The sequence below is a fragment of the Prosopis cineraria genome, unplaced genomic scaffold (genome assembly GCF_029017545.1).
Source record: "Prosopis cineraria cultivar Desert tree isolate PC_DT_omini unplaced genomic scaffold, ASM2901754v1 PC7, whole genome shotgun sequence".
NCBI lineage: Eukaryota > Viridiplantae > Streptophyta > Magnoliopsida > Fabales > Fabaceae > Prosopis > Prosopis cineraria.
In genome coordinates this window covers 34,020,441-34,038,838 of record NW_026555338.1, presented here as the reverse complement: position 1 = coordinate 34,038,838, position 18,398 = coordinate 34,020,441, and the positions used below count along the sequence as shown (strand labels likewise).

Genomic DNA, 18,398 nt, shown 5'->3' with positions numbered 1-18,398 from the left:
CAAAGAAATAAATTACGGTTGGTTGTAAAGTGGCAATAATGGAGGGTATCAAGGAGCGTCAAACGAATATTTTGTTCCATTTCATTTCTATCTTTTTTCTTACAATTATATGGGGCAATTGCCCAAAATAGACAAATTAAAATGGAATAATGATGGAGGGAAATCAAACATAATCATTGAGTTCATGTTGAAGGACTTCCTGTAACCACAATTTTGACCCTTCCATGAGTTCAGGACTCAAGCTGAACATCAAAACGCAGAATTCTAACTGATTCAGGGTCCCATCACCGTCAAAATCACCTTCTCTCAACATGGAGCGAAGATCCTCATCGGCAAAGTCTTGTAGCCCCAGCAAAGCGGAATTCCTCTTGAGGCTGTCCAACGTGATGACCCCTTTATTAGAATCCATCAATAGATTAAACCCATTGCAAAATTTGTCTATCAAGCCATCTCCCCGAAGCTTGTTGGCCATAATAGGCAAGTAATCTTGGAAATTGACTTCGGGATTTTGAGATGCCATTGCTGGGAAAGAGAACAGGGTGAATGCTCGCTCAGAGGCAGAGAGAAAGAGAGAGATGGATGAGAAAGAGCAAGGAAGGAGATATATAAAGGGGAAAAGCATAAGGGATTGGATTTCCAAGAAGAAATCGCGGAAGATAACTAATCTACAGGTCTGTATTTTGAGTATTGAATTTGCCCATGGCTTTCGCAGGAGGTCGTGAATCGTCCACGAGTAACTGTGCAAGTTGGAGCATTGGAACTTTCACTTCAAATGGGAAAAAATGAAGTGGTGACTTGGCTGGGCGTTGCGGGAACTGGAAGGAAGGAAGGAAGGACGCTGTCAGCTTGACAATTGACAGTTGGCCCAGAAAAACACAGAAATTGAGGGAGAAAAGGCCTGTAATCTAACCGCGTCCTCAGTCACGAGCATACGAGTTGTGACTTCTATTCTTCCAATAAATGTTTCAATTTTCTTGACTGTCTCCAAATAATGTGAAAGTAAATTAGTTTAGTACGGCACAAGAAATATGCTCCAGCTGGCGCTTCCTGGAAAAAAAATGTTGACCCTTAATACAAAATATTAAAAAAAAAATGATAAGAAAGGATCTTATAAACGTTAACTTAAAATTTTTTCATAACTAAAGTTCTAAATTTAGTACTCTTTCTCCCCGTTTGAATACTAAAATTTTTAATTTGACACTAATTTTTTTTATAAAGTTCTTACGTGTGATTCTTCTTAAAATATTTTATGGGTATTAATTATATATTTATGATATTACTTTTATTTAAAGTCATTGATTGTTAAAGAAATTGTAATGAAAATTTAAAATTTTTTTATTTAAATAAAAAAATTAAAATTAAAAGTTTATTTTATTTTTAGACAAAGTTAATAAATTAATCATATTTTTTAAATTTATTAAAAATGTGTTATAACATGGATGATATACATAATTTGGAATTCCTGTCAATCAGTTGTTTGATTTACACTGACTTTGGAAATTGCAACAACAGCATTTACAATGAAAGAGAATAGAATACGATTTATTAGAATTTTTATACTCTCCCAGTCTCTAAATATATAATGCTCAAGTTATAAAAAATATAATACTCAATTGTCAAAATTATACAGATTAAAAAAAATAATAAATTTAGCCCTATATTTATTGGGGGATAAGGAAAAAATCATTAAATAGGAGTAAATATATATAAATGTATTATAAAGCATTCTATAACTTTCAACAAGGTATTACAAAATTACAGGCTTGATTACTGTGTATATTTAGGGAGGGAGGGAGTGTTATAATAGGTTTGGATGTTCTTTATCTGAGCAATGGATCTTTATTTATTCACCAAATTTTGTTCTTCAAAATTATATAATGTACAGTATTGAATTTTTGAAGGGTCCAGCGGTCAACAATAAATTGTACAGTTGACAAGTAGTTGCAAAAGAAAAAAATAATAATAACAGGCACACTACTCGAGAGGGGGGATCTTCGTAATCCATTGGACCACACTGCAGTAATCATTCTTGCGGGCTAAACCTCTCGAACTTCTCCGATGGATGAGTCATGCAGCCAAGTCCTTGGCAGCCAACTCCGATCCTCAATGCCTTCTCTGCCATCTCATTAACGACTTTATCACCGCTCGTTTGAGCCCAATGCTAAATTACTCCCCTAAACTCTTCACCACACTCCCTGCTATTTGTTGCGGTGTAGTTGATTTGCAGTATAACAGGGAGGTTCAAGTTGAGTTCTTGATTGGTCAGATTCAATTTGAATTCAATCATGTGGGTTCCCCTCATTGCAATGGCGTCATCTGTCCCGGGTAGAGATGCAAGGACTTTTGTTTTGAAACCTTTAACAGTAAGTATGCTTCCCATACCATCTTCGAAAATAATCCCTGTTGCAAATTGATTGTTGGAATTACCAGATGCCGTACGTGCTTGTATAGTTGTATCGCATTTTTGGTTCCTTTGATTGTTGTTAGCTCTCTGATTTGGCGAATTATCAACTGCGATTAGGTCTTCATTAAATCACACCAATGTAAACTCCTGATTAATCTGATTAGTTCCCTATAGTACGGCCGTAGGGTTGATATTTTTGTTCCTTGAACATTTTCTAGACAACCGGTAACGTAAATAAAAGATCATATGGCTTGTTTGGTTCAATTCCATGCATCTCAATTACATGTAATCATGATGCAGTTGGCCTATTCCAAGCGTTTAGTTGGACTTAGTAACGTAAAGGAGATTACATCGTGTAATCCTGATTTCCTTAAATGACAACATCTAGATTACATCATTGGACCATATGAATGAGAATTATAGGATGAGGAAAAGATATTATTGCCCTTGAAAAATACACAATCACTCGCCATCTCCCTTCGTTGAATCAACTTCTCAAACAAGAAGCAGGAGGAAGAAGAAACCTTGGCCGTTGTCATCTACCATCAGATATGCTGCCACACTCCTTTCCTTCACCACTAGTAAGACCTTCCTGATTGTCCATACTGCTACTGTCGTCCACCTTCATATTGCATCGCCCTATCATCGCCGCTACGACATAAGCCCACCACCATTAATGGTTGTTGTGCCAAAGATAGATCATCTATCCCAAGCCCACCTTGCCATCGCCTTTTCACACCACCATTCTCAAATCTCATCTCCTCATTTGCATCTTCCTCCATTCCTCATTATTTTTGAGTTAATTTCTAGATGGTTTGGGTTTGATTATGCTGCTTTGTGTGGTCTGTACTAGCATAAGGTATCGATTTTCCAGATTGAGAGTGATATTGCCAGATAGCCATCATCGAGAAAAGGAGGAAGATGGGTGGAATTGTTTTTGTGGTTAGGGCTAGAAAGGACATTTCATCATTATTTTGATATTTTTTTCTTAGAAAAAATATATTCATCTTATAACATACCAAATAAATACATGTAATCATCATTACATTACATTCCATTCCATTCCCTATCATTCAGTGAACCAAACGAGCACGTAAGATCTTGAAATAAGAGGAATATGGGTAACTAATAGTTGCTTTGATTTATCTTTGATTCTGCTTTTTGGGGTGGGGGGAACACCATGATTCTGCTTTCTCCATGGTTAAGCATGTTCTATTATAATTTGATTCATACCAAATAGGTCGTAGTGCGTTACTGCTTAAAATTAAGTGCTCATTCATTTCTTTTCCTCGTAAAGATAGAGAAGCCCTTAAGTAATCCTAATGATAATTTGGAAGCATCTATCCATGGAGGAGTCAAAAAACTTCTATTGGGCATGTGTTAGATTCCTAATCCTTTAGGTGTTCTTAGGTGTATGAGGAAATCTTGAATTACATCACACATTAAAAGGACTTGAGAAGGGTCTTGGGTATATGAACGGATATACTTATTGAGCTGGCTTTTTGAAAGATAATAATGGCCTCGCGACAAGCCGCTGACTTGGGTGTTTGTGACAAAACATCTAAACCCATGATGGATGACATAAGTTAAAGATGCCTAAGGAAGACAGTTAGAAAAGAAAAAGAACAAAGTGGTTAGCTATAAAAGAGTGAGAGTAAGAGACTCAAAGAGGGACTTGGGTTGAGGGAGATTTTGGAATCCTTTAATTGTTTTGTATTGCTTTTAATATCTACATTATCATATTTTTATTATTTTAAATTTATAAAATATCTCTAAATAATATTTAAAATGCATTTCAAAATTTCAGACCCACATTTTTTTAAAAAAAGTTAAGTCTTCTCCATGTTTTAAGTTTCCAAAAAATATATTTTATATTTTTTATAAAATAAAAAAAATCAATTTTAAAGTAAAAATTAATTTTAATAATTTTTAAATTTTAAAAAATTAATAATTTGAATATTTGGATTAGCTTGAACCCAAAAAGTTTTAAGCTGAGCTTAGCTATTAGGGCTTATTTGGGATAGCCTGACATGAATATGCCTTGCCCGCCTAAATCACTACTAAAAAAATGTAAATTAGTGAGAAAATTTAGTAAATGATCATCTATTCTTCTCTAAAATATCAAAGTGGTGAGGAAATTAGCGAGAAATATTGATTTTGTAACTTGACTTAAAATTAATGAGAAAAATAGTGAAGGACTGTCAATCCCTCTCTAAAATAAGATAATTGGTAAGGGATTATATCCCTAACTAATTACTACAAAAAAAACTTTTGACAATAACTTTTAATTATATATTAATTATTTTTATTTAAAAATTAAAATTAAATTTAAAAATTAACTAAAATATTCATAATAAAATTATTTAATATTTAATATTTTCTTTATTTTAAGTTGATTTTCATTTATAAAATAATATTTTATGAAAAATATAATATAAAGAATAATTTAAATAAAATATAAATATTTTTAACATATTAATAATTGAAAATAAAATTTAACATGTATATATGTGTGTATTTTTATGATATATTATTTGATATATTTATGTAGTTAAATAATATATATTTAATTTCTCATATAATGACTGTAGGTGTCTTTCAGTTCAATTGGCAAAGAAGGAGAGTATAAGGTTTGAAAGATATGAGGTTAAGAGTTCAAATCTTAACTTTAGCATAAATATAATGAATATATAACATGTTAAGGAATAAGTGACATGGCGTAAGGTGGATAATAACATGTGATGAGTTATCACACATGTAGTGGGTGATGGGGCATGAGATGGTAAGTGACATGACAGTTGACGAGACACGAGGTTGTTGGGGATATGTCACAAGTTGACGTACACATGGCGAGTGATGTGGCATCATTATTTTTAAATATAGGCATATTTAGTGAAGGATGAACCCCTCACTAAATTATCGAATTTTAAAAGTATTAGCTAAGGATTAGTGAGGGATTTAATTTCTTGTTAAATCCATCACTAATTAGCGAGGAAAATACAATTTTTCGCTAAATTTAACAAGTTTTTTTAGTTACAAATTTAGTGAGAAACAAAATTCCTCGCTAAAACGTAATTTAGTTAGGGAAAATAGTATTTAGCAAGGGATTTCCTCTCACTAAATTTTATTTTTCTAGTAGTAAATTAGTGGTTCTAGCTTTAATTATCCCTCGTTAAATTTCATTTTTTTAGTAGTGAATTACTGGTTCTAGCTTTAATTATCCCTCACTAAAATTCATTTTTCTAGTAATAAATTATTGGTTCTAGCTCTAATTATCACTGGCTTTTGCTAAGAGGGAATGGGCTAAGGTATTTTTGCGGATTGTTTGGTACATAATGCCTTTCAATTTTCATGCTCCTTATTCCTATTCCTCGCAAATTCATTCTGTGTGCGCCAAACGCAGTGTGATTAGAATAAACAAAATTGACTTGTTTTTTTTAAAAGCATAATTGACAAGTTAAAACTCAAGTCTCGAGCTAAGGATATATTCACCAGTTTTTTTAAAGCCTGCACCTACTTATTCTAAAGTCAACTGTAAATAAACATAGAAAATGATGCATTTATCACATTCATTGGACTAGTATCATATAAGCATCAATTGAACACCCTTGCTCACACTCCTAAATTATCATCAACCAAAATAAGGCCATAGTAAAAATTGGAAAATGTCCATTTTCATCAACTTTTGGAACATAAATTTATTTTGAATCGTATTACATGCGACCTTGAGACATTTGGAAGGCTTCAAATAAACTGGTTTTGGCGTTCTATCTTGGCTCTAATGTTGAGTTGGAAGCCTCATTAATTGAACACTCTTCACTACTTCTTATAGTAGAATCTGCCAGGGTTTGATTATCCCTTCCAATATAGAACCCAGGCTCGCTTGGGTTAGGAAGTAACTTTTCCCCATTCAACATCAAAACCACAGTTGACATGTTAGGTCTATCCTCTGGTCTTTGTTGCACACATAATAGGCCAACCTGAATACATCTCAACAGTTCCGATGAAACCACTGAATCTTGTAGTTGTTCATCCATTAGATCCATTGGTCTTTTTTCAATCCAAATTTTCCACGCCTGAAAAAGAAACAATATAGCTATATGAATGAGTTTAATTTCCAACCCTAGTTGCATCAAAGAAAATTATTCATGAAACCTACATGCCCTAGCAGGTTAAGATGATGATGTGGATCACAAAATCCCCTATTCTTTCTTCCACTAATTATCTCCAATACAATTACTCCAAAGCTAAAGACATCAGATTTGTCAGAAAAAGATCCATGCATTGCATATTCGGGAGGCATATATCCACTGCAACATGATAAGATAAAGAGAGAAATTAAAAAGGGATTGCAAAAATAAAACTACTATAAAAGAAAAAAAACCAAATCCATACTATGTTCCCATCACTCTATTTGTATTGGCCTCCGTTTGATCTCCTCCAAAAATTCTAGCTAGACCGAAGTCTGATATTTTTGGATTCATATTATTATCAAGAAGAATATTACTAGTTTTGAGATCTCTATGGATAATTCGCAATCTTGAGTCATGATGAAGATAAAGGAGCCCCCGAGCAATCCCGTCAATAATATGGAATCGCTTAGTCCAATCTAATAGCTTAGTTTTTTTTGAATCTGACATATTTAAACTCCTTGGTTAGCATGGAAAACGACTGAATAAATTTTGATAAAATTATTAAAAGAGCCTTAGATTTATAGAGCTCATACTGAAAATGAAATAGTCTAGGCTTCCGTTAAGCATGAATTCATAAATCAACAACTTTTCTTCTTGTTGAATGGAACAACCAAGAAGCTTCACAAGATTGCGGTGTTGGAGTTTTGCAATCAACAAGACTTCATTTTTAAACTCGTTCGTTCCTTGTCCCGATGTTTTGGAAAGCCTCTTTACTGCAATTTCTTGCCCATCATGTAGTATACCCTGTTCATCAGGGTTGCAAAAAGTTCAAAGTTTAGTGATTGAGGAAAAGGAATAACTTGGTTAATCAAATCGTTACCTTGTACACCGGTCCAAAGCCGCCTTGTCCCAATTTATTCCTCTCTGAAAACTGATTTGTGGCATTAGAAATGGTTGAAAATTCATATATTGGTAAATCAATGTCCTCTTTGTCACTCTTGTCCTCCCGATAAATCGCTTTCCCTGAAATGGTGGAAGGTGAATTCTTTACAAGTGGTCATTTACGAATAAGAATATATCTTCCAAACATCTAAAGGCAGAATCTACATATGTTACGTCAGAATCTACATATCTTTGCTATCAATATTTTTGATAAAAGGATGGCAATTTAAGCTTTTTTTTCCCAAACATTTGATCATGTGATGCTAGCCCAGTAATAAAAGATTTTGAACCCGTTTGTTTAAAATTAAAAAAATCAGTAATTTTTAAATAATTGAGAGATTTCATAAATTAAATTTATTTTGTGGAGATTTTATAACAAACAAACATTATTTTATATTTGATTATAATAATAAAAAATAATTATTAGTTAATTATTTTAAAATTTTATAATATTCTTCCTTGATTTTTGTTTTATAAAAATACTTTACTATTTAATTATCTTAAAATTTTGTAATATCTTTATATATCCCGTCCTTGTAAAACATTCTCTCTCATCTACCATATTAAATTATTTTCAAAAACTACTCAAAGTAATTTTTTAGAATAATAAAAAATCTACTTTTTTCTCCAAATTATGATTATTTCTAAAAGTTCAAACAAATATTATACTCCCTCCATTTAAAAATGTAAGGCATTTTTTGAGGAGTTGGATGTTAAAAAATGTAAGACATTTTTAGTCTTTCAAGGTGTAATCATTACTTTTTTTTTGAAAGTGCCCCTATTGATAATGATTTTATATTTATTATAGGATATTTAATCGCGGTAAATATGAAAAAATAGAGTTAGTTTAAAAGTAAATAACTATTTTATTAGGGGTGAGATTCAGTTAAAAATGACTTATATTTTTTAACGGAGGGAGTATAAACTTACAAAATATATTTTTTTAAAAAAATGAGTGATTTTTTCATAAAATAAGTTGAAACAATATCCACAAATTATATGCACCTGTCATCTATTATCAATTAAACTTGTATACGTGCCTTGTTTTAATTGAAAAATGATATAATAATGTTATAAAAAATTGCATGCAAGTGCTTTTTCCTTAAAATTAAAACTTAAGATCATAAAGATTCCAGATCTAGTCGTTGTGAGTTCACCTGGATGCAACAGCCTCTTCTTGATCCATATGGTCAATCCGACTAGTACTAGGGTACTCATCATTAATATAGAGCAGCCGATCACAATTCCTGCAAGCTTCCTCTTGTCCATGCCATTTTTCACTGTAAGATCTGAGATCATCAGAGTATAATCCGCACACAAGCATGCTCTAGAAACTTTTATTAAAACACAACATTATATGAACATACCTCTCACCAAAAAGAAAAGGAAAAGAAAACCACATACCTTGGTCTGATACAGATACTCGTATATAAAAGTCTTGTCCTCCCTCTCTGAGTTCTCTCAGGTCGACAATGCTATCAAACCAATGCAAGCAGCCACTTCCTTGGTCACTGATATTCAAACTAGAGTACGCGGTGCAATTGCAGCTTCTCAAACATAGTTTTTCACATTCACCTAAGCTCATGGTCTTGTTGTACCAGGAAGAAGATGTGTCTGGCAATTTCATTCGCTGATACTTTTGAAAGCTGTCTCCCTTTCTACATTCAAGTCGAATTGCTCGGGAACACCCTCCAGAAGAGTTTGTTGTGAATCCGGTCAAGCACTTACAACTCCGAGGGTCATTGCCGTTACAGTTCGTATTTGGACCACAGAAAGAATATCCTTCACACTGGTCAGACGGGCTGGGCATGATAACTTCCCATCCATTTTTCTGAGAAGACCATGTTAAACGTAAAGGATAGCCTTCGGGCAACAGTCTGCTTCTCATTAGAGTTGAATTATTGAGGATTTTGTATTCATAGAAGACTTCATCTTCATTTAGCTCAAAAAGTAATTTCATGAATTTGATATCTCTCAGTTCAGGTGTACCTGTAAAACCAAGCCCATTCCACGGTCCTGCTCTGTATATTCTTTTGTTTCCATTTGTAATAACCAGCTGAGGAAGGCCTTTAGTATCTATGTGCATAGAAAAGTCACCAGGTGTAGGATCTTGCCAGGATTTCCAAGAAGTTATTCCCACATGCTGACCAGTCCTTATGTTGCTTCTAATTTTCATTCCAGGGAGAAAAGTATCACCTGGATAATCAAAGCTCTGCCATAATATGCTGCTCAAGTTCTTTTCCTCTCTCAGAACGAGGTTTCCTGAATCCAACAGCTGCACAACTGGGTTCTCTGCCTTTTTTGATGCATTCGAGGACCAAGCTTCAAACCCTTTGCTGTCCAAGATTCTAAGAATTCCTTTATCACTGTCTACCTGCAAAACTCCTGAGGCATCGTGGAGTGGTTTCTCTCTGTTGGCCACCCATACGACCGTTCTCTGGGCAATGTTTTTGTACCATATTCCCACGTAACGGCTCTTTGAATTTTGAGGGTTGAAGAATCCAGCTTCAAAGATTCCTCCTTCTGAAACCAGACTTTCATTGTGACCATCACGAAGGGGCTGGCTTGGGGTGATTATGTCCAGCGTGGAGGACATGCTTGTGAAGCACAGTAACAAAAAATACACAGAAAGCTTTCTGAAGTTTTCCATCGTTTTTCTCACGGTTTGGGGGGGGGGGGGGTTACTGAAATCGTTGAAGGGATTTGTGGGAATTTAAAAGCCAGAATTTGATGGATATAAACTTGGAACTTGAATGGATTTAACGAGGCAAAACAACACAACTACTTTGGAGGCCACATTGATGGCAAGATCAAGACTGATGTCGAAGACTCTTGATGATGATTTGATTTTAAATTTTACTTGTGTGGGTATTGCATTCAAGTCTAAAAAATGAGCACTATTGTTGTTAACTCGCACGCGAATGGTCTAGTATTAATTATGTATAGAATTTAAATATATAGATATTGATCGCTGTCTTCACCAGTGGTTAGTCGACGACGTAAACCGACGACTAATATAATCAAAGATATTCACATAGCTCTCAAAGTGGTTGGCTATAAAAAAGCAAGAGCGAAAGACTTAAAGAGGGTCTTGGGTTGAGGGAGATTTTGGAATCCTTTAATTGTTTTTTATTTCTTTTAATATTTACATTGTCATATTTTTATCATTTTAAATTTATAAAATATCTTCAAATTATATTTAAAATATATTTTAAAATTGTTTTTAAATTTTCAGACCCATATTTTTTTAAAAAGTTGAGTCTTATCCATGTTTTAAGTATCCAAAAAATATATTTTATATTTTTTATAAAATCAAAAATAATCAATTTTAAAGTAAAAATTAATTTAAAAATTTTTAAATTTTTAAGACTTAATAATTCAAATAGTTGGATTAGCTAGAACCCAAAAAGTTTTAGCTGAGCTTAGCTAGCAAGGCTTATTTGGGATAGCCTACATGAATATACTTTGTCTGTCTAAATTATTGCTAGAAAAATGTAAACTAGTAAAAAAATTTAGTGAGAAATCATCTATTTTTTTAAATATTAAATTAATAAGAAATATTAATTTTGTAACTTAAGTTAAAATTAATAAAATAATAATATAAAATTTTTAATTATTTTTTAAAATAAGAGAATTAATAAAAAAAACAATGAGAGATTATCAATCTAATATTTAACTGATAGTGTTAATTGTATGTGTGATTTGCACTTTGAGTCTTGAAATCAGGCAAAATAGTGAAGGACGGAGCACGTACGTCATGAAAAGAAGCCCGCTTTTCACTCAAAAAGATAAAAAAAGAAAACTACTTTAGCGGCATCATTTGCAGTAGGAGACAAACATGAGTTCTTCGCATTGATTGTGGCTGGTTAAAACTTAAAAGTTACTGAAAACAGTGCAGCAGCGAGACAGGGTATGACTGAGTCACAAAATTATTGCTGCAAAGATATAATATCAACGAGTGGTCGCCCGTGATCATAAATGTACCCACTCCCACCCACCCTCTTGACCTCGACTCCTTCCTTCACGGTTCACCCACAAGTCTCCGCCCCTGTCTCTTTTGTCGTTATCAAAATTTTATACAGGCGCCGCAAAACAAACTTATTTATTAATAAGTCTCGTTAAATTATAAAAATTACAATAAATTTTTTAAAATATGAATATAATTTAAAATTAAGGTGTGATAAAGTTATATTTATAAATTATTAATAAAAAAATAATTATAAGTAATTAATGTTAAATTTAGTAATAATAAATGATGAGTTTAACTATTAAATATATAAATTTATAGTTGTAAAATATTAAAATGTTAATTGTGAATAATTAGTATGAAGCTTTTTTAGTATGGCATGATTGGTTTAATTAACTATTAAATATGTGAATTATAATTATAAAATATTGAAGTAATTGTATACATTAATAAAAAACTTGTAATGCATAATTAGTTTAAATATTGAATATGTAAAATTATAATTATACAAAATTAAAATAATAGTTATAAATTACTTGTTTGATATAATGTATTTTTAATAAAAAAATTATTATCTACATATTTTAATTTCAAATTACACTTAAGTTTTAAAAGATTTGATTGTGATTTTTGAATTTTATAAAATTTATTTGTAAATAAGTTTATTTTACAAAATTTATAATTTTTTTAAATAAAAATATATAAAAAAATATGACATTAAGTACGAAAACTATACGATTTTAATTTGCAATTATCTCATCCTCTATTCCTCATCGCTCCTTTTCCTTGGAAAGAAAGAACGAAAGTCTTGGGCTGTTTTATTGCTACTTCGCGAACATGACTTGACGTGATCTCCACAAGCGAGTTGTAATGTTTTGATACACACTTGGATTTAAAATATAAAACATTTTGACGGATTAAACATAAAAAAATATAAAATATTTTTAATATTTTAATGTGTAATTAATTTATTTTTTAAAATATTCTTAATAAATACATCACTTTGTATTTATTTTAAAATAAAATAGTATATTAAATAAGAGTAAATATGAAAATATAATATTATTTTAAACACAATTAACTATTTTAATGGAGAGCAAAATTTGATTAAAAATATCTTATATTTTTTAACAAAGGAATTATATCATCAATTATATAACTTTTTATGAAATTCATACTCACATTTATATATTCATAAAAAAAATCTCATTATTCCTAGATCATGAATGATTTGTTTTATTCTTGACATTTTATGTAGTATATACAAGATAAGCATATTTAATATAGTAAATAAATAAATTTAAGGGATAACATCAATAAAAGACCTTATAAGAAATTTAATTTCTTAAAAGGATTATTTACAGGTAAACATTAACAAATTAATAAGTGAAATTATTGTGTTAACAAGTATTCTATTTGTTCAAAATTTTTGTAAAATATTAAATTCTTCTTGAAGTTTTTTATTGATATTCTCTCTAAATTTAAAGTAAAATACAATCTTTTAATTTTGCTACAATTACGGAGAACCTTTAAGGTTAAACTTATGCTTTAATTTACAATTTTTAATGCCATTAAGTATATTGATCTGTTAAAGATTTTAAAATAGTTCATTTTATTAATTTAAATTATGTTGAAAAATTATAATTATTATTAATTCACCCTCTTAATTTAATTCTTTTTTTTTTGTCCGACCCTTTTTAATTTTCAAAATTTAAAAGTATGAAATGTTGCATCCATGCAGAGGAAAGGATGCTAATTTATGAATTTATGCCTAACAAGATCCTGGACTTCTTTGTATTTGGTCAGTTTAAACTTTAAACTTACTGATATCAGCCAAAAAAAAAAACTTGCTGATATTATGCTATAAATACAATTACATAAACTTAGAGGCGAAATTTAGCCAATCATAAAATTGAGGTAGGAAAGAACTCTAACAGAGTGACATTGTTACCCAAAAAAAAAAAAAAACCCAGTTACATTCTGAACAAATAATAAAAGGCACCAAGGTACAAACTGCAGCAAAACCAACTCATTGTTGAGGTGGGTTTCATGTTATGAGCCCCACAATGAGGGTGAAGTGTGATTTATAAATTTAAAGATTCTTTCATTTAAAATGTTAATTTTTTAAGATGAGCTTTTCTTTTAATTTTATGCTCATAATGAATGATACTTTTGTTGATAAGCGGGTATTATTAAAAAAAAAAAAACACCTATAAAGAATTATGAATTATGTTCAATAGAAGGTCGAGTGAGTCCTGGTAAAATTGTCATGAATCCCCCTCCCAATATTGAGCTCCTAACACTTCCTCGCCTATTCTATATATACTGAGATAGAAAGGAAGTGAATTTCCAAAAGCTGCCAAAATTGATTGGGAGAAGGGAGAGGCATTTGAGAAGATTGAAGGAATTAGTAAATGTAAAAGGTGTAGCTTATTTAGTGAAAATAGCGTTGTTGAAGATCATTGTTCTCATCAATGGCGTCCAGAGGAAGTAGAGGGGGAGGGGAAAAAATGATTAGGCTTAGCATGACCAACGGCCACGGGAGTGGAAACATTGAGTCCGTCTCTGAAAATTTCTTTGATATATTGAAGTTTGACAAAGAAAATTAAGTACAAGGCCTCTACCCTCTTCTGCTCTTGTAGAAATGGCCTGAGACAATCGGAGCAACTGGTGTGCCCTCGTCTCTCAGGAAGACGACTGAAGACAAGATGTACGTCAAGCAGGGCCCAACTCCTGGTTTAGATGTTTATATCGAATGTAGAAGTTTCATCATAGTTTTAGGACTTACTATCATGTTTCGCAGCACAATGAGAGTGATTTTCTACTGATGAACGTTTTCCATTCAGGTAAGTAGAGCCTTAGTCTATACTATCTTGCCTCGAATATTGTAAGGGACATTTCATTTGGTGAGGAAGGTTTACATTTTTCCAAGGAAGAATCTGCTCCAGGCATTTTACTTTCAATGTAGAAAGCGGGAACACCTGGGTCGGCCAATGATTTCTCTCCATTCAGCATTAAAACCACAGATGACATGTCTGGTCTATCTTCTGGTCTTTGCTGCACACATAACAGGCCCACTTGTATGCATTGCATGACTTCGGATAGATTGAATCTTTCTCTTAATGCTTGATCCATTAATTCCAGGGCCATTCCTTCTCTCCAGAGTCTCCATGCCTGAAAGCAAGAGCGGGAATCATATTAGTAAGGTAAAAGCCATATTCTGATTTAATGAATCGGGTAGGAAGTTAAATCATTAAACTTACATATCCTAGAAGATTCAAGAAGTCTTCTAAATCTGAAAATTCTCTATTCTTCTTTCCACTGATCATCTCTAGTACTATTACTCCAAAACTGAAAACATCTGATTTTATCGAGAAATGTCCATGCATAGCGTATTCAGGAGGCATGTAACCGCTATAAGAGTAACATGTAAATTGAAATAAGTTTAATGTAAATACAGTCATAGGAACAATGAATCATGAAAAGGAAATCTTACTATGTTCCAGCTATCCTGCTTGTTTTGGCCCCAATTTGATCTCCCCAAAATGTTCGAGCTAGGCCAAAATCTGATATTTTTGGATTTAAATTTGTATCTAGTAAAATATTACTTGTTTTTAAATCTCTATGAATGACTCTTAATCTAGAATCTTCATGAAGATAGAGAAGTCCACGAGCAATGCCATTAATTATGTGGAAACGCTCTGTCCAATCCAACACCTTGCTTCTACTTTCATCTATTGAATTACAGAGACATGCTTATCATACCTCTTGCGGTCTTAGCATTCAAATACTAAAGATAAGAAAACAGAGCATTGCCAAAGATGTTCAATTGTAACCTATAAAGGTTCATACCAAAAATAAAGTGGTCTAGACTTCTATTCGGCATGTATTCATAGATCAATTTTTCTTCTCTTTCAATGCAGCAACCAAGAAGTTTCACAAGGTTACGATGTTGAAGTTTGGCTATCAACAAAACTTCATTTTTGAACTCCTCAAAACCTTGAACAGAATTCTCAGATAGCCTTTTCACTGCTAATTCTTGTCCATCTCCCAAAGCGCCCTTCAATTCATCATATGGAATAATTAGAAATCTCTAGAATATAAAACTGTACTTATTTGAATAATGTTATACTTCCTTCAGGTAAAAAGAAAAAAGAAAACGATAATTTTACATTACCTTGTAGACTGGTCCGAAGCCACCTTCTCCTAATTTATTGGCGCTTGAAAAATTATCAGTGGCTTTAGCAATGATTGACAAATCAAATATCTGTAGATCCGTGTCTTCCATTCTTAATTTACTGTAGCAAGGATTCTTATGACATATTTTTGTCATCCCTGCAATGGTGTAAAATAACAAATTCCAAAAATTAAGTACCACGACGAAACGTATCTCCTTTTTGCGCCTTCTAGGGGGTTATCTCAGATCTCAGAAGATGTTGAAGCTCACCTGACTTTTTGACTTTTCTTTTCCATACACATTTAATCAATCCCAAAATTATAAGCATCATGCCCATGTTTACTGCAACAGAACCAACAGCGATTCCTAGGAGCTTTCTCTTATTGAAGTTTCCATAGCGTTTATTCTCAAAAAAGTCTGCCAAATGGAGAGTACTATTAGTGACGAATTTGATCACAACGATTCAATTGATGCTAACAACAGTTGAGAGAACAAGATCTGATTAAAGCAAACTGCAATTATCTCTTGATGCTGCAGACAAAATTGACAATAGATGGAAATTTTCTGAAAAATCGATCAACAAGCACTGTATTTTTTTGCACGTGATCAATACCAAAAACTTTTAACTCATATTCTTGTTTAAGCTATTGTTGTATTGTTGTTGTTGCTTGTGGATGACATTTCATATAGCAGAACTGAAAGAGCCATCAGTATCATCATGGAAATTGCCGCTCCATTACACCCTTCTTTTCATTTTGGGGGTAAGGGTGGGGATCACTCTGAATCATGATCAAACAAGTAGGAGTCATAAAGGTTAAAGAGATAGGATGAAAACACACAAGAAACAGCATAAACAAGGAAGAAGAGTGCACCTAACTCTGAAGCAGGGACACGAATAAAAATGTCCTGTCCTCCTTGAGGTAATTGCTTCATGTCAATCAGATCATTAAACCAAAGTAAGCAGCCACTTCCTCCATCACGGATATCCAAATTTGCAAATGCTGTACAAGAACAATTTCTCTGGCATGATTGTTGACATTCCTCAAGGTTCATGGTCTTATTAAACTGGGACGAAGATGTGTCTGGCAATTTCACACCTCTATACTTTCGGAAGCCATCTATACTGCTACAATCCATTTGAGCACTTTGAACACATCCACCGGACCAATTTGATATATTCCACTGTTCCACATTTTTGGGCATAAATCCTTTCAAGCACTCACAGACACTGGAGCTACTAAAATCGCAGATAGAGTATGCCCCACACAAGCCATAGTTGTCACACTGATCTGCCATGTTAGCTGAGATAATCTCCCACATGCCTCTTTGATTACTCCATACTAAACGCATCCCCATGCCTGAAGGAGACATTGTAATTCTGGAGTAAACTGAACTATTCACGAGTTCATACTCATAATATGCCTCTTTATCATTGAAAACAAACTTAGCCATGTATACTGGATTTTGTTTTTGAACTGGATATCCAGTAAAATAAAGGCCATTCCACGATCCTGCTCTGAAATGTATGACGTTTCTCCTCAATTGAAATGATTGTGGATATCCTTGAGGGTATAATTTCAGTATATGTTCCCCTTGACTAGGATCATCTGGGCTTTTCCAAGAAGATAGGAACCTATTCAGACCAGTGACCAGGTTAAGTCCAAGCTTCATTCCTGGCAATAAGGTATCACAGGGATAATCAAAACTCTGCCATATGAAATGATCCTTATCACTGTATCTTTTGTCACTAATGATAAGATTTCCTGTGTCTAAGAGCCTTGCAATTGGCTTCTCAGCTATTATAGAATTATTAGATGACCAAACAGTCCTATTTGTGCTATCCACCAGGACAAGAATTCCCTGATCGTTCACTGCTAAAATTCCCGAGCCATCACTGAGCGGGGCTTCTCTATTGGCCACCCATACCACTGTCAAAGGAGAAATATGCTTGTACCATATACCCACGTATCGGTTCTTCGTTTTTCCAGGACTGAAAAAACCCAGCTCAAATGCTCCTACACTTGAAACTAAGGTCTGACCATCTCTTAAAGGCTGACTCGGAGTGATACTGTCTAATGAAGTGGAGGTTCTAAAGAAGAGTAAAGCAATGCAAATAGGCAGTACAGGAAAATTCTTCATTACCATTAAATATAATGCACCAATATGTATCTTTTGCCGCCCGGAAAATGTCAAGGAAGCAAGATACAGACCTGGCTGCGATGGTTGAAGGGTAATGGTATAAAGGATGTGGGTCTCAGTGAAAAGTGCTTTCAATGCATGATTTGTTGCTGTTTATGACATTTTCAACCGAAATACGATTTATTCTACTTTTATTTCTTCTCCACTTTATGAATTCCTGCAGTACAGCAAATAACTGATTTTTACAGCGCTTTTCAAGGGGATTTTTAAAAGCAATTCATAATATAAGCATAAATTCGCATTTAATCTAAAATAACATAATGATATCCACATTCTGGTTTACCCTGGTGAACCTAGCCACTTTCGACCGAAAAAAGGAACGTAGCCACTAAGAAGATCGACAGAAATCAGTGAAGATTAACTTGAGGCCATTGCAGCAGCAACAAGTCAAATGTGGAGCTGGTTTGAAGGTTGATGATAATGATCCGGAGAACATAATTTAGAGGGGTATTTTAGTGCAGAGGGCAACGCAGATTGGAGAGAACTTTGGGACTCAATTTGTATTTTTTATTAAAATAATTTCAGGCGAGGGGATAAAGTATAAAGCGGCCATGTGCGTGCACGAGTAATGAGACA

At 33.0% G+C, this 18,398-nt stretch overlaps 3 protein-coding genes across 6 annotated transcripts; all 3 read right to left on the bottom strand.

The window, feature by feature from the left end:
* Window positions 1-58: 58 nt before the first annotated feature.
* LOC129315033 (calcium-binding protein PBP1-like) lies at window positions 59-933 on the bottom strand. The gene has a single exon (XM_054958540.1). It carries the CDS (start codon window positions 620-622, stop codon window positions 164-166), a length of 459 nt encoding a protein of 152 aa, XP_054814515.1. The 5' UTR covers window positions 623-933; the 3' UTR covers window positions 59-163.
* A 5,010-nt stretch (window positions 934-5,943) lies between these two features.
* Window positions 5,944-10,374, bottom strand: LOC129315031 (G-type lectin S-receptor-like serine/threonine-protein kinase At4g27290). 4 transcript variants are annotated; one of them, XM_054958537.1, is made up of 8 exons: window positions 9,469-9,662; window positions 8,884-9,310; window positions 8,637-8,768; window positions 7,418-7,560; window positions 7,131-7,341; window positions 6,800-7,037; window positions 6,564-6,714; window positions 5,944-6,480 (listed from the first exon to the last, which is right to left on the bottom strand). In XM_054958537.1, the coding sequence occupies exons 1-8, from the start codon at window positions 9,520-9,522 to the stop codon at window positions 6,172-6,174; spliced, it is 1,665 nt and encodes a 554-aa protein (XP_054814512.1). In that variant the 5' UTR covers window positions 9,523-9,662; the 3' UTR covers window positions 5,944-6,171. The 4 variants fall into 4 exon arrangements, with proteins under 4 accessions (XP_054814512.1, XP_054814510.1, XP_054814511.1 ...); XM_054958535.1 differs by having other exon boundaries at window positions 8,884-10,374; XM_054958536.1 differs by having other exon boundaries at window positions 8,637-8,759; window positions 8,884-10,372.
* A 3,634-nt stretch (window positions 10,375-14,008) lies between these two features.
* Window positions 14,009-18,327, bottom strand: LOC129315602 (G-type lectin S-receptor-like serine/threonine-protein kinase At4g27290). Its single transcript, XM_054959440.1, has 8 exons — window positions 18,106-18,327; window positions 16,496-17,979; window positions 15,894-16,040; window positions 15,624-15,781; window positions 15,299-15,506; window positions 14,943-15,180; window positions 14,710-14,860; window positions 14,009-14,620 (listed from the first exon to the last, which is right to left on the bottom strand). Exons 2-8 carry the CDS (start codon window positions 17,766-17,768, stop codon window positions 14,315-14,317), a joined length of 2,481 nt encoding a protein of 826 aa, XP_054815415.1. The 5' UTR covers window positions 17,769-17,979; window positions 18,106-18,327; the 3' UTR covers window positions 14,009-14,314.
* Window positions 18,328-18,398: the final 71 nt, after the last annotated feature.